General features: G+C 39.9%; 1 protein-coding gene across 1 annotated transcript in view; it reads left to right on the forward strand.

Annotated features, from left to right (window-relative positions):
- PTEN (phosphatase and tensin homolog) overlaps positions 1-15,613 on the forward strand; it is a 47,161-nt gene that overhangs the window by 17,651 nt on the left and 13,897 nt on the right. The window contains exons 3-5 of the mRNA XM_050898763.1: positions 2,143-2,187; positions 7,346-7,389; positions 10,546-10,784. Coding sequence (XP_050754720.1) covers positions 2,143-2,187; positions 7,346-7,389; positions 10,546-10,784 — 328 coding nt within the window. The remainder of the gene's footprint in view (positions 1-2,142; positions 2,188-7,345; positions 7,390-10,545; positions 10,785-15,613) is intronic.

Consider the following 15,613-nt stretch of genomic DNA (forward strand, 5'->3'; position numbering starts at 1 on the left):
TCACTGTTCCAGTGCTGGTCATATCAGTGAGGTTCAGCTTAGCAATCTGTAAATACTGTTGCAGAGTGTGTCTGTCTCTGCTAGAATTGTTAAGAGGCGTGAAGTTGTGTTTTCTAATCGTATCATTGCACACAGGTTGCACACAAGAAAAAGCTTTTGCTGTCCTTTCAGGACAAACTCAAACTATCTGGCTATCTTTCTTTACCAGCAGTCAGAGCCACCTTTTCATTAAGTTGATGTGGGCATTGCATCTGCTATGTGAAATACATGGTCCCTTACGGACTCCACCTTCGGAAATTGTAGGATAGGGAGGGCAAAGGCTGGACGTGGAATAAATGATATGGGAATAATCCAAATACGTAATAATAGGCAGTAGTCTTTGAAGGCCCTCTTCCATTCACAGCATTGATTTCAGTTGCTTCTGTGTGAAGGAAAATACATTTTATTGGTTATGTAGATATGTGTAAATTAGACTTTTGAAAGGGAATGACTATGTAATTATTAAGTTGTCCGTAAACACTCTGATCAAAAGGACGAGTGATCACCTAAAAGTGTAATAAACCAAATTAAGATACGGAGAGATGTAAATTAAGTGACTGTAGGGAACTGGATGCTAAACTAGTGTTATGTTTGTTGCCCTCTATTTTTAAACGAGAATAATGCACAAAATGTGATCATGCAGCATTCTGCATGTTGCAATCAGCAGGTCCTTATCTGCTCCTGTCGTCTTTTTATTGTGGAATTTTTTTTTTTCCAAGAGCTTTTTATGCAGAAATTCAATGTGTTTGAGCTCCGGAGCAATTGGTATTGAGCCAGGATACACCAGTGGGCTTTTTCTGAATAGCTGGTATCCTGACAAATTTAATGCTAATACTGTACGAGAAGTACGACCTGGACTGCTGGCTGTCTGCTGTGACTGACGCTTTGAGAGGTTTTGGATGGAATTTTGTCCTTAGAAAAACACTTGCATGAAAGCTTATACTCAGCTTCGTGGATATTACTGGCAGAAGCGGAGTCAGCTCTCCCTGCTCTCCAGTGTGTTTTAAACAAGCGAGGACATCTCCTGAAACAAATCGCCATGTCCACCATCTTCCTTAATCTCTCAAAGTCTGCCAACAGGGGCACCAGTGGGAGTCATGAAATATTTTTGCCGATGAAATTGGAATCTCGTACTCAATGCTGCACAAGGAGCGTTCACATCTGTTCTTATTTTAACGCATCGGTTTAACCACAGAGTTCTTCTAGGTTCTTCTGGAATATTATGACTGATAACCAGAGCTTGTTTTTGCTTGAGCTTTCCAGGATTTTAGCAGCTAGTGTTTCTTTTCAATTTGAACAGCATGTTCTGTCATGGCTAATTAAATTCCTTCTGGCTGATGTGCAGATACACACTGTTGATGATGTTAAGTGTAAACATTTGTATGTTATTTCTTCTTAAACATTGCCAGGTGACACATCATATATAATCATGGCAATTTTGATGAATCATGTTTGCAGTTTGGCGCTCTGAGGCTTGTATGGGAAGTTTTTGTTATAAAGTGAGCATGAAAATGAGTGTGGAAAAAGTATAGTGGTCTTCCTCCTCCTTTCTGAACCCAGATATCGTCGGGCACTGTCCTCAGACTTCAGTGGCAAATAATGGCTGTTTTAAAAAGCTGGTATTAAAATAAGTGATTCTGGCTGTTCTAACTGGAATACGAAAGTTATTTTAACTGCTTTTTTTCATTGGAAATACCACTGTGGCAAAATATTTTGCATAGATGATTAAATTGGAAGTAAGTGTTTACAGATACCTTGTGTAATCTGTGCTTTCTGCTTTAAAAATAAACAACCCTTCCTCAGCTTAATATATTGATGTGCAGGTATCTTAGAAATCGGTGCAGATTGGTCCGCACAATAAATATTTGAGTTGCAGGTCAGATCTTGGTCTCTTCAGTTGCATAAGTAGTCTTATTCATCCTACTGGATTATTTGTATGAGTGAGGTTTGCAACACGCTGCCTCCTTGACTTTGAGGCACTGCAGGGCCAGCTGGGACTTGGAATGCAGAACTGCACATGCTGGATGGTGCTTTAACGATGCTGCAAATTAAGGTCAACGTTATTGCAATGTATATTAATACATGCCTTTTTTTTTTCTTAAGGTTTTTGGATTCAAAGCATAAAAACCATTACAAGATATACAATCTGTAAGTATGCTTTTATAGATGTATTTTCCAAAATAATGAGTTCTAAAAATAGCTTATGAGTGAAAGCGGCTTGTTGCTGTACTGAAGCAGAGCTAGAGATGTTTTGCACATTTCTTAAAACAATTAAGCCTGATTGAGAGCACTGTTACTTCATTTAGTGGAGCTGAGTGAGGTTAAATGAAATGCTGGTGTGTATTCATATTACTTGAACGCTTTTAAATGACTTGGCATCTAGCCCATCTGGAGCTTGTACCATGTGATTAAAAAGTGAAAAGTAATTCACAGCAGGCTTTCTGTTAATGTATTAATGTCCGCAGTGAAGAAATTGCCAAATGAATATTTTCCTGTTTTTTTTCTTTTTTTTTTTTTTTAATCGAACTGTATTGGTACCCAGGTTCTGTTTGCTTCCTTACTCTTTGACTGTCCCTGTTTATTACTTTGAAAAAGCTATTGCAGCAATTGGGAATGTGATGGTTTCTTGCTTTTGTAAGTGTAATTTTCCTCTGAAAATTTAGTTATGCAGAAAGCTGTTCTTGTTACAGAATGGATTTTTTTGTTGTTGTTGTTCCTTGATCATCTTTATATGTTAGCTTAGGCTAATTTTATTTGTATAAATGATTTGGTGATGTCAGCTAATGTTGAAAAGTAGGTCATGGTTTTCCTACCCCTCATTTTTTCCCAGAAATCTAAATTGAAGATTTATTGATTCTCTGAGCTGTTTTTTTTAATGAATGCGTTTCTAAATATCTGTGATTAATGGAAAAATTACTGTAGTATGGAAATCCAAGCAATGTATTACATTGTGGTCTGTTGGTCATTAAAAATAAGTATTTAAGTATGCCTCTGAATTAGCTGAAGGATTATGCATCAAGCAACTCTGCTTCCTGATGTTGGAGCGAAGTGATGCTAGAAGCTGAGAAATTATATACTAGTTACTGAAGTTGTCTGTAAAGCCTAGGGTAGCATGGGACAGAAAAAGATATGTAAATAAAATATGCATTAAAATAAACTCATTGGACACCTTTCATACAGTTCAGTAACAAAATTATTTTCTCCAGGTTAGAAGCTCTCCAGAACGTTAGCCTTTTAACAAATGCTGCCTTGGTGTCACTTGTGGGTGGAAAGGACAGTGCTTCCTAGAATAGCTGATAGCTCCTTCTGCATGTAGGTGCAGCTCTCTAAAGAGGTAACTTTCCGGATTTCTTCCTTTGAAGTCTTCTGGAGCTCAGCGCTAGAGATCTGTATCATGTAAAATCTAACTACTGTGGTTTTATTAGACCCCCCCCGAAGCCTCCTGACAGCTTCTGCTTGGTTTGGGGAGCAAAGCAGAACAGAACGGGTACAACTTAATTTCCTCCTGCTTCTTGGGGCTGAGTTCAGCTGTCAGCCTCTGTGAAGTGTGGCTCTGGTATCACTTACAAGAATCAGGGTTTGCTGAGCCGCCTGATACTGAGCCGCTTGTTTCAAATTGGCTCGAGAGGTGACAGGTAAAAACAATAGGTTGCTGTGTGTAAACTTCTGGGCTTGTTCAGAAAGTGTTTGGGAAGACTTCTGTGCATCTTAGCAAGTAGCTCCTCGGGGAGGTGGTGCTTGAAAAGTTTCCACTTTGCTGTATGCTAGCAACCTCATTTTACTTTAGAAAAAAGCAAAAACCAATCCTCCAACCCTACACAGGAACAACTTCAAAGTGAGAAGAGCTGTGATGAGACAAATGCTTTTGACATTTACATTGTTGATACATGTGTTTTCAACTGGAAAGAACTTGTCCAGGTGTGCCAAAGGTTTTTGTCTTCACGTTCTTCATATAAAATTTTAACCTTTCAGTTTTCGGTCCAAGAACCTCCCATCGATTTTCCTTGTTGCTAACTTCAAAACAATGGCAAGTGAAACTTCTTAAAATTACTATATTTGCCCTCAGACGAAAACTTTTGCAGGATAAAACATCCTTTTAAAGTGTGTGGGTTTTCTTCTTCCCCAAAACATGGATGAGTTGCAAATGAAGATTCAAGTGATTACTGCACAGCTTGGAAAGCATAGCTTTTAGACTGTATATCTCTGGCTAGAGAGGCCAGGTTGTCTCTTTATGCAGGGAAATTTTGTACACGCATTAAGTACATAAATGCCACTAAGTGAATTGTTGCAGTGTTTGGTCATGAGATGGGAAGAAATTGCAGCCTTCAGGTATTTCAGAGAACGACATCTCTTTAGATTAAGCTGATCCTTTGTAAATAATCAACCTATTGTCTGTGTTTAAAAGAAGGAGGTGGGAGTTCAGAGGAGTTACGTGATTATATTCAGAATTATTTCGAACACTGTCATGGGGTTTGAGTTCCCTTAAGGTAGCTGTTATATGAAGTTGATAATAATGTGTGTATTGAGGAGCTTTATTTAAAAGGATTTAGAGAGATTTTTCTGAACTGATGCTTAGATGATGTCAGTTATGCCTCATCCTTGCATCTTGGCTTTTAACTTACCGGTGAATGTTTGAGCAATCAGTTTCATTTTGTTTCTTGTTTGTGTTGGTTTTCTCATGTGTTCCTTTAACCCTTTGCTACTTCTTCAGTATCCTTCTTTATTTTAACATGCTCTGCCACTTTCATCCCCTAACTTCACATGCTGCCAAATTGTTACCTCCCCTATAGTAATAATCTCCATCTTCTCCAGTATATTTCTTTTAACTCTCCTACAGTTAGATAGTTAAAGGAAGGAGCTGTAATGAACAATGTGGATTTTACGTGCATACTTTCTGTACCTCTCTGTACGTGGGGTTGGGCTTTGGCATAGACTGCCATCTTTTTGGTAGCCTATAGTCCTGTCGTCAGTGGGATCATAGTTATGATCAGAAAGGTGCCTGGCTGGCAGCACGTAGGATCTGGGTTGCTTTAAACTCACTTTAATTATAAGGAGGACTACAAGAACCATGCCAACCCACTCCCCACCCCCAAAATCCAAGAAAATGTTCAGATTTCATCTGGAGATCTGACTGTATTGCAGATCTAATAGTGTTTAAAAAAAAACCCCAAAAAACAAATGCATTTGAAATGCTAAGCAACGGAAGCGTCCCCCAAAGTCTGTGTCAGTGGGATCTCTGCTGCAGATACACATGTGTTTCGTGTAATGAAACGGGAGTATATTTTGTACAGCTGTGTCTGGAGCTCTACATTTGTTGTGTACAGCTCCCGTAAGAGGGCATAAAGAGTGACATGGATATGTTCTGTGCTCAGTTTCTATCCTTGGTATCAACAAAACTATTTTTTTATCCCTTATGGTATTCTACTTGATACTCTCTCAAACTTCAAAATTTGAAGGCTTTTTTGCCCGTATGTGGATTTTTTTTTTTATGTTTTGAAGACTTTTGTCTCTTACTACCCCTTTGAACTGGGTGTTTCTTTAAAGGAAGAAGGATACTTTCTTGGATGAGATGCTTTGTGTTAACTGCTTTGCTTCCTAGCAGGCTCAACTTCCAAAGTTCAGATGCTGACTAGCTTGTAACAGGCTTTGCCCAGCACCGCTGATGGCTGCTCCAGGCGTGGTGACTCCATCTTGGGTGGACGTACTGTGTCCAACCTTTCTTCTCAAAGGCTTGAGTGCAGATAATGGTTATTTTGAGTCCCATCTGCCAGCTTAACCTGCGCCACATCACTTCTGACCCAGAGAAAGTGTCAGCAATGTGATCAGAGCTGTAAAAACTGCCAGACTTTTCCCTAGCAGAGGCTAGAGTCGAGAAGGCTCTGGAATTCAGAGAAAGGGAAGCGCTGAGTACGTGTGCAACCCCAGCAGACCTGCCTCTGTCCCTGGTATGTGAGTCTTGTGGACCAAGCTCAATGCAGCATGTACGAGGCTCCAGTTACGTGCAACAGTCATACAACTAGGAGCCTAAAAGTTTGCGTGTCTGAAAGTGTCAAGTAAGCTCCATGTGGCTCCAAAGGCTGCAGTCATAACATACGTGTTAAGGAAAGATAAGTTCATACCAGTTCTGAAACTGGTGTGGGTATTTGAACCCTATGAAGAGTACAGGTTATAATCAGAACAGAAGATCTAGATGTGTTTTGTCTACTGAAATGACTCCCAGTCATTGTGTTTCAACTTGGAGTCCTGTTTTGAGGCAGGATTGCTCTCGTTTTCCTTTCTGAACTGCATTTTCACTTGCATTGTGTAGGGGCACATCATTTTGCTTGCAGAGGGCAACTCCAAGGCAAATTATGGAGGGTGTCCACTTCTTGCCTTCTTTCCCCTTACCCCCAACATCTGATCTAGCTTGTTCCCTTACAGCATGCTATTTTGCCTGTGTTGGAGCCCTACTGATTGGATTGTTTATATCTGGTTGCTGATGTTTGTCCCTAGGCAAGTCATCCTGCAAGACTAATACAGTGTGGTTTGCTGTGCTGCTAGCTAGCTAGAGTGGGTCTCTTACGGAGTGCTGAGATAGACGTTGATGCAACTCTAAAGTCTTCAGAAATGTGCCATTTTCCAGGGTCTGTGAGGGGAAAATTGACTGACTGGCCTTTTGTTTTTTTTGAGTTCACCTAATTTCAAGAACAAATGCCAAGTTGGAGAGCAGTATCACAATCTCTGCTTGATACAAGCGATCTCCGTTATAATATTCAGTGGTGCTTCTAGTTGCCTGTGGTGGTCTTCTTGTGGTCCTGTAATTGGAGGAAGAATGCTTGCTTAGGTTGTGCTAGCCAAGGGTCCTTGAAATGCCCTTGTGATCCCCATCACCCCTAGCACCCATGTTGTCGTTGAGGCATCTTGACGTGTGTTTTGAGTTCAGAGTCAATTGGATGAAGGTCATAGCCGTCTACTCTTTACATGTTTGTGTGGGAGCATAAAGCTGCTCTAGCAGCTGGAGCTGTTAATACTACAGTGGAGTGTGTTGCATTACTTGTGTGAATGTCTCCATTGAGAGTCACGCTGACTAAAACATACTGATGGACTGCAATTACCATAGGATAAGTAATTGTTTTTCAGTAAAATAACTGATATTTTAGTGAGCAACTTTATACATCTGCAACAAAACAGTTTTTCTGTATGTAACCTCTAGCTATAGTTTTAAATCATAAAGGTGGTGGGTATACGTGATTTTCCCATATGTTGATGTGTATGTTCTGAGGTGTGACAGACTTGTCTTGAACTCTTGTCTATTTTTCTTTTTTAGATGTGCTGAAAGACATTATGACACCGCCAAATTTAACTGCAGAGGTACGTTTTTACTGTCTAGTATGTGTTGTTCTCTGTAAACTTCAGTGTTTCTGAATGAAGGTGTAAAGGAGGAGCTGATGAATAGTAATGTAGGAGATTTGGGCACAAGGAATGATGTCAGATTGCTTTGAGTCATTGGAGAAACTTGCTATATTCTTGACGCTTTCAAAAAAGTATGTTCCTGACAGTTAACTAGATCAAGATCTAAAAAGGCAATTGGCAGTCTACTGTTGCAAAAACTTTTGCAGAATGGGTTATATAGAAGTTTCTGTTCAATTCAGTGTGCAAACTTATTGTAAAATTTAGATGTGAAGCTTAGAGAAGTCTAGTTTTTATGCAGAAGCATCACTTAGCATAAAAATGGAGAACACTTAAGCCACTGTCACTATTCGTATAAAACAACTTTTTGAAGATCTAGAACAAACCTTCAGTTGCTTAATGAAACTTAAACCTTCATGCAACGCTTCAGAATGGTTGGGTAGATAAGGAGTACTTGTGTGTATGTAGTTGTAGGAGATGAATAAATTTTGGCCTTACTGGCTAATACTACATCATAGCAAGGGCTCAACTTCTTTTTTTATTATTACTATTTTAAACCATCCTTCTAGTTGTAAAGAGGGTGTTTAGAACATGACTAAAATGTAATTGGCTGCTTTAATGTCTGAATATAGAAGGACTGAAATTGTCATGTTGAAGTCATCTTCACTTCTGATTTGCTCTTGCGATGTTGAATGACAGTGTCCTGAAACCTCACTCAATGCATACAAGCCAGAGAAAAAGTATTTTAAGATCTACTTGAGCAGTACTTTGGGTAAGAGGAGAAGAGGCGTAAATGAAAAGGACGTGCTTCTAATATGTCCAGAACATATGCTTGCTTTAATTTATGCTTTTTATTACGGGGGTGCTCAGATCCTTTCATTGTCAATCCCAGCCCAAAATGTTGTTTGTGACAGCACTTTTCACAGCTCCTCTGCATAAGACAACACTGTTGCAGGGAGCTACATGTTGCATTTTTTTCTTTTCATCCCTGAATTAGTTACCTTAGATAACCAAATTGGGGGCTCAGGACTTCCCTTAGCAGAGGAATAACAGTTCTACTCTGAAATCTTCTTAAGTGAATTAATTTCAAAGGGAATTTCTTATTTGTGTACTTAGCATGAAACACCATAGTAGTTCATTATTCAACTTGTATGTTCTTGCATCAAATTCAAAGCCAAACGTTGAAAGCTCTTCATCTTCTTTGGACACTAGCTTTCTGTCTAGGGTTTTTGCAGTTTCTGAAGTACTTCTGTGCTGGAAATTGCCTTCTGCTTTGCCACAGGCTTTCCTTTTTATTTTTTTCGCTCCTTTATGTGCTATGGGATTTTTCTTGCAACGTCTGGGAGCTTGGAGAGAGTTATCAGAACCGTTCTCTATGCTGTGTGCTCCAGTGTTAGGAACCAAAATCCATGGAGGACCTGCACCCTCTCGAGGACCTGCTCAGGATTGTGCAGCTTAATCCTAAAGTTGCTTTCTGAGTCTTAATCCCTCTGCACCATCACAGGGCACCCATTTCATCTGCTCCTCATTCCATCTTTGAAGAAAACACCGCAAGGTTTACCTTTGATCCCAAATCTTGGAGAACACCTTCAGCATGCTGTTAGTACTTGGGATTTTTCAGGCTGTTCTTTCAGGACTACTTTGTCTCTACTTTTCACGGGAACCTTTCTGGATGTAGCGAAGAGACTCAAAGTTGTACAGACAAATTCGCAGCATCTCCTAACGGCTTCTTTTCTTAGGGGTTTCTAAATAAACTCCTCCTTTCATTTACATTTGCTGCAAAAAGTGACATCTCTAAGTTCACATAAAATGATCGTTTGGAAAGTCTTTGGATCTTCCATACGGAAGAATTTATTAGTATGTGTTCATGTTCATTAACCTTTGCTGCTTCTTTAGCAAAGGTTATTCACTTTATTGGGCTTCCCTGTTTGGTCTTCTGGGAGATTAAGTGGGCGGTCTGTACTGCGAGTGAATAAGCTGTCCTTGCGGATCCCTCCGAAAGGCTTCGGACTTGTGCTGCGGTAATTTAGCAGTTCCACAACTTCATCCCTCACTTCTGCTCTTTTAAGTCCTTGGGGATTCATCAAAAGGAGCCTTGCATGTGTGACAAGAGAGTAGTACTTACGAAACGAATACAAACACTTGCCAAAAAATGAAATGTATTCATTTTTAGACCAGAAAAGGAAATGGTGTTTCTAGCTGAGAATTTTTAAGTGAACCAGAGTTGTATTTATAAGATCCCAAGTCTGTCGATCAAGAATTGGGGTACACTTTATAAAGCGCTGTTTTCCTGATGAAACTAGTACAGCCTTACGTAATTTTGCCGGTCAGCATGGCATTGTCTGTCGTCTTATCTGAGGTGTTAAAGGTTTGGGTGCTTGTCTCTGCTTATTGCTTATTTTTTGCTCTCTTCAGTTTTCTTTCATTTCCTGCATGCTTGCTTGAAATTCTTTCCATCTCTAGATGGAAAAAAGTGTTTGTGTGCATGTATGTATCCATATAAGAAAAAGGACAACTTTGTTCAGTGGTTTGGCTTTAAAACCCGTAACTATTGCAAGTGCCTTACACGAGATTTCTTTTTTGATTACCATTTTTTAATATGGAAATTACAGGTTTTTGTTTCAAAACCCCTTTGAGCAAATTCTGAGAGTTTGTTCCCAACGTAGACCCAACCGTGCTCAGAATTTTTCAGCAAAATTCCTATTGTCTGATCAGTGACTGAGGTCTGGCCCTGTTTTCTCTCAGCAGGTAGTCTAATTATTGCTAGAGCAATGGGTTTTCACAAGGTTATTCTTTGTGCCAATGCACTCTTAAATTCTAGAAAGTTCATGATCTAAGCTACAGAGCCTGTGCCACTCATTTCAGTAGCGGTGTGAAATAGTCTCTTCATGTAGCAGGATGCTCGCTTATGTATTACTAGAGAAATGTCTGCAACGCATATAACATGCAGTACAGTGCTGAACAATATTGGAATGAAAAAATTACATATCTATATGTGAGATGGGGTTTTATTTAGAAAGTTAATTTTTTGCATGCTTGTCACAAAGTTGATCTGTCTAGTTGAGCTTGCTATAATTTCCTTTTGAGATTTTGACAAACGACTACTTCTCATTGCAGTTGCACAGTACCCTTTTGAAGACCATAACCCACCACAGCTAGAGCTTATCAAACCTTTTTGTGAAGATCTTGACCAATGGCTAAGTGAAGATGACAATCATGTTGCAGCAATCCACTGTAAAGCTGGAAAGGGACGAACTGGTGTAATGATATGTGCATATTTGTTGCATCGAGGCAAGTTTTTAAAGGCTCAAGAAGCCCTAGATTTCTATGGGGAAGTAAGGACCAGAGACAAGAAGGTGAGCTCTTTTCTGTTCTTCTGTTCTCCTACCTGTATCTTTGTGCTTTTCCTGCTTGAGGTCAATTTGAATAGTCAAGCCCTTTAAGAAATACTTTCCATCAGTTGTGATATCTGGTTTGATTTAGCTTTAACATTATTGGATCAGTGCAGTTGTCCTAAATGAAAAAGCTTTCCTAAGCAGCAGTAGCAATTAGTCACAACACTAAAAACAGTCTGTTTTTTCCGTCTACTGTTCAAGAAGATCTGGACAGTTTATTTTAAATAGCCTTTTAAATAGCATTCTGCTGTGTTGCATCAAATGGGTGGTTGATGAGTGAACTTTCTCGTTCAGCATTTTCAGCCCAAATAAGAGGATTATTCTAGCTTGTTTTGCCTGAATGGATGAGTTGTTCATCTCCTCGGATTCTCTTAACTTCTGTGGTCGTGTTTGGAGATGCGCAGTCATTACAGGGCGTGTTACAGTTCAGTATCCCTACTGGAAGAGTATACTGGAAGAGTCTGTTGTCGGATGCCCCTTTTCAATAAAAGGGTAGTTGAGCCCAGACGTTGGCTGCCTCAGAGCCTGCTTCATGAGGTGCTGCCATTTATTTTCTTGTACTTCTCCTGAGGAGAAATGGGAGGATCTCATTTCAGAGAAATGATGCTCACGGCTACAAGAGCTTTCTGTTAAGACCTTGTCAGTGGTACGGACAGACTTAGCAGTAACTGTGTGTTGGACCTTTCTGGCATGGTTATGCCGCATTAATGGGAATTTAACCTCCTTATTTGAAATCTTCTCCAAATATAATAAGGTGTGACTTGCAAGGTCACTTCAGCAAGCTTCCCTGCTCATCTTCCATCATTTCCTTGTGTATGTTGGTAGAGCAGCCCAGGGGGATCATCCCGGCAGGCCAGTTTCAGCCTACTCAAGTACAGAGCTCTCTGTGTTCCTGTAATATTTGCATAAAGTATTAATTTCACAGTGTGTAGACCTCTAATAAGCAGAGCTTCATGTTTGAAGGCTCTTGAGAGCAGAAGTGTCACATAAAGAATTTTAGAATTTGGCTGTTAATTCATTGGAAGGTGCAAATAACTTCTTAGTTTGCTCTCTTTACAAGACGGAGCTGTTATTCCATGTAGTGCCGAGAAGATAGTTGTGGTGTAATACTAGAGCGCAGACAGTGTCAAGGTTTCCCCATCAAAACTTTGTGGCTTTTGGTAAGAGTGCATGATAGTGAATAGGAATGAGCTGTGTGATGAATAAACAGTGTAAAGATCATCTAAAGACCTGGATAAAATACAAAAAATACATGGTGAAGCATGTTATACCTCCGTTTCCCTTTTGTGAAGAGAGGGTAGTATTTCTGCACATTAGTGTGTTGAGGGTGGGGTCAGTTAGGTGTTCATCAGTACCCCGGTGGTACCTCTGGCATGTTTGAGGTAACAGAGAACTTAGTGAACAGGAATAGTGAGAGCCTTGTTTAGCTTCACTGTAAATATTGTCTGTAACCAGCAACTTTGTTTTGGTTTCAATGTCTCTACTGGAAGAGTCGATTTCCCCCCCCGCCCCCAGCTCCACTTGAACATGGTTATCTTTATGTGGACAGTGGGGGCAGCATGTGATTCACATAATCCTTAAAGTGGTGTTTATGAACAGGTATTCCATTGCAGGTTCTGGGAGCTTTTTCTTCCCTTGTGGCCCATATTTCAGTGTTATACGTCAAGTGCTGCTCTCTGATTTGACACTTCACCACACCTTTATATAATTGACTTCCTGAACTCAAAGTAAATGAGGCATCAAAAGAGCTGTTTGCACCTAGGGACAAGGAAATACCTTTTTTGTTTTGTTTTGTTTTGTTGCTGAACCAACATATGTATGATGAAGGAAAACTGGCTTTAATTAGGTACCAAATTTTCTTCATTTAAAGCAAGCACAAGGTACGCACTTTGTATATAGCTGCTCAGAATAGTGTAGCTAAAATCACTGTTGCCGTTAATGTGCACGGCAGAGTGATTCTCGAGAGGGTTTAGTCCATGCCGGCAGGAAGTGTGAGTCTAATTGCAAGAGGAAGTATGACTAATTGGTCAAGAGAACAACCTCGAGTACTTCTGTAGCAAGCTTTTCCCAAGTGCCTGCTGGGAGAAGCAGCTTCACGGAGGCCTTTGCAACATTAAGCGAGAGTTGTTGGTGGATGAGGCTGACAGTTGCTAGATAGTCTGCTAATGTCCTGTCGTCCTGGGAAAGGTAGTGGGGAATAAGACATTGCAGAACTGAGTCTAAAAGTCTCTCTGACCAAAAACTGTTGTTTTTTTTTAACCTCTGTAAGCTGCCTCTTTTGACTTCTGTAACTCATCATAGTGGGGGGAACTTTTTCAGAAGAAGGGAATGATGAAGATTAGAAAGTATTGGCTAAATGGTCGTGTCTATTGGTCACCACCACTGTAGCAGAACAGGACTGATTTCTATTTTCTCTTTGAACCAGGGGAGACAAACTGTTTTCTGAAATTGGATAAAGAACTATAATTGTCCAGCCTGTTTTCAGAGCTGGGTGAGAAGTAAACCCCCAAAAAAGTCTTCTAAAAAAGCTGCTGCTTCCACTGTTTGAAATGGTTAGCTTATCACCTGTTTTTTCCTTAAGATGGACACTGAAATACTACTGTGATGATGAAGACTGACAAGTTACCTTCCTACAGCTGGAGAAGGTCTTTATTTATTCCTGCTTCTTCCTTGGAGGGTTTTATGGTGAGGATTAGACTCAGAAGGAAGCATAGTCTACTCAACGGATAGGTGTCATCTGGGAACGACTATTGAAGTGCTTGAACTGGAGATGATCCATTCAGGAGCATTCTTTGACTGTCATACTGTTGTATTTTTAGAAACGGCTCCTAATAGTGGTGTAACTGAACAGGAAATGGAAACCAAGTATTTTGTGTGAGGAAGTCTCAGAATGATTCTTTGAGCAGGGTAGATATCCAATGTCTGACGTGTCAGAGCTGATCAGTTGTGATGCCTGTTTGTTCGACATACTCAGGTGACAACCTCTGCTAAACCTGATGCCGTAAGCCTAGTCTGAGGCTGCAGCTTTAGCTTTACTCTCATAGTAGGGCACGTTATTAAAGTGAATGCAGGAATATTACTTCCAAAAATGTTTGTTCTTCATAATACTGCCTATGCTACACTGAGAGGAGAACCAGGAGTGGTACCTGACAATTTTTGTGATGTCTACATAGCTTGGCAGTGCCCTGTGAAACTCTGGCATAGGGACTAGAGAAGCCTATCTAATGTCCATTTAAAAAATGATGATGGTGATAGATGGGAAGTGTAAGCTTCTTGAGGAGAGAATACTTAAACTGCTTCCCTGGTCTTTATTCTTCTTGAGTAAAAGTAAATGGAGGTTGAATGCACCTCTTGGAATATTAGCTTGTTATGAAAGTGTTCTGCTTTGAAATCAGACCTTTGGAAAATGGAGAACTTTCTGTTCCGCTTAAGTGTGGCTGGTTCTTAGGATCTCAGGGTAAAGGCTATGTCTCCGGGGAGTAAAAATCTCTGGCTGGAGGGATGAAACTGCCCTCTTGGCTAAGAACTGGTTCTACTTCGAGATCAACTATCACTTTCTATAGCTGGGAGCGACTGTTTTCCCTTCGTTCTGGTCCCAACCTTGGTTGTCCTGATAAGGTGTGCTGTGGTTTCTCCGCGGGGCACATCCTTTATGGCATGAAGAAGCTATGAGCAGAGAAGGATGTGTTTTCCTTACCTGCATGGTTTTCTTCTGATTGGCAGCATTGGCAAATTACTGATGGTTTGCTCTGAGGCTGGGATTTTCTCAGTCATGAAGCTCAGATCCCAGGAAAGCAGACTTCAAAGCTCCCTTAAGAAGTGGGTCTGATAACTACTGAGATGACATCCGAACTGAAAACGTGATCAGTGTAGAAGGCTGCTTAAGAAGGTCATTGTACAAGTGCTGTAGGGAAAAGTCTTTTGGGTAATTTAGAAGTAGTTGAAGTGGTGAGGAGACATAGTTGTCAACTTTTTTTTTTACATAAGGGCAGGAAGTTAATATTTTCATGTGTGCAGAATAGATGCTTACTAAATTAAAAGTACTCTGGCCACTCTTAGCTTATGGCTGTTGTAAGGTGAAGCAGGTATTAGACCTAACAGTTTATGGAAATACTGTGTTCTAGGTTTTGTGACCAAAATGCTCGTAGACTCGTATATGAAAACCTTTTGTTTATCTCCAGTTTACTGCAATTTCACATTCAGTTTTAATATCAAAGTTTACTTACTGGTGCTGTTGCAAGTATGTAGTATGGGTTGTTATAAACCACGTAATGCATTTTTTTAGGAAACTAAATTATTTTTCATCTTTATCACTTTTACTTGAAAATACTAGCTATAAGAGCTTTAAAATTATTCCCTTACTTGAAGTTTAAGTTGATTTAAAATCAGTGATAAAAACGTTCTTTTGTTATATGTTCTCAAAGCAAGTGTTTACTTCAGAGTTGTAATTCAACTGAGAAGTCCTTCACCTAACAGTTTGGGCTATTGGGCCTATATTAATGAAACTTTCCACTTTTTTTTTTTGTGAAAACATTTTAGAGCATTTTGTAATAGAAGGTAGCATCAGGACAGTGATATTAGCAAACAAAATTAGAATCTTTTGACTTAAACTGCTGTTAAAATGCAATTCCTGTGTTGGTGCTTAAAAATGAGAGCACGTTCAAGGTGCCTCCTGCTTAATGTCTGACACTCCCCACCCCAAAAAAAAGCAGCAACACGAAACCATCTTTTACATGACGCTCAGGGTGTCTGAGGTGTTTGTTTTTAAGATATGGAAAAAATCTGCATTC

This window comes from Gymnogyps californianus, chromosome 6 (genome assembly GCF_018139145.2).
Source record: "Gymnogyps californianus isolate 813 chromosome 6, ASM1813914v2, whole genome shotgun sequence".
Taxonomy (NCBI): Eukaryota; Metazoa; Chordata; class Aves; order Accipitriformes; family Cathartidae; genus Gymnogyps; species Gymnogyps californianus.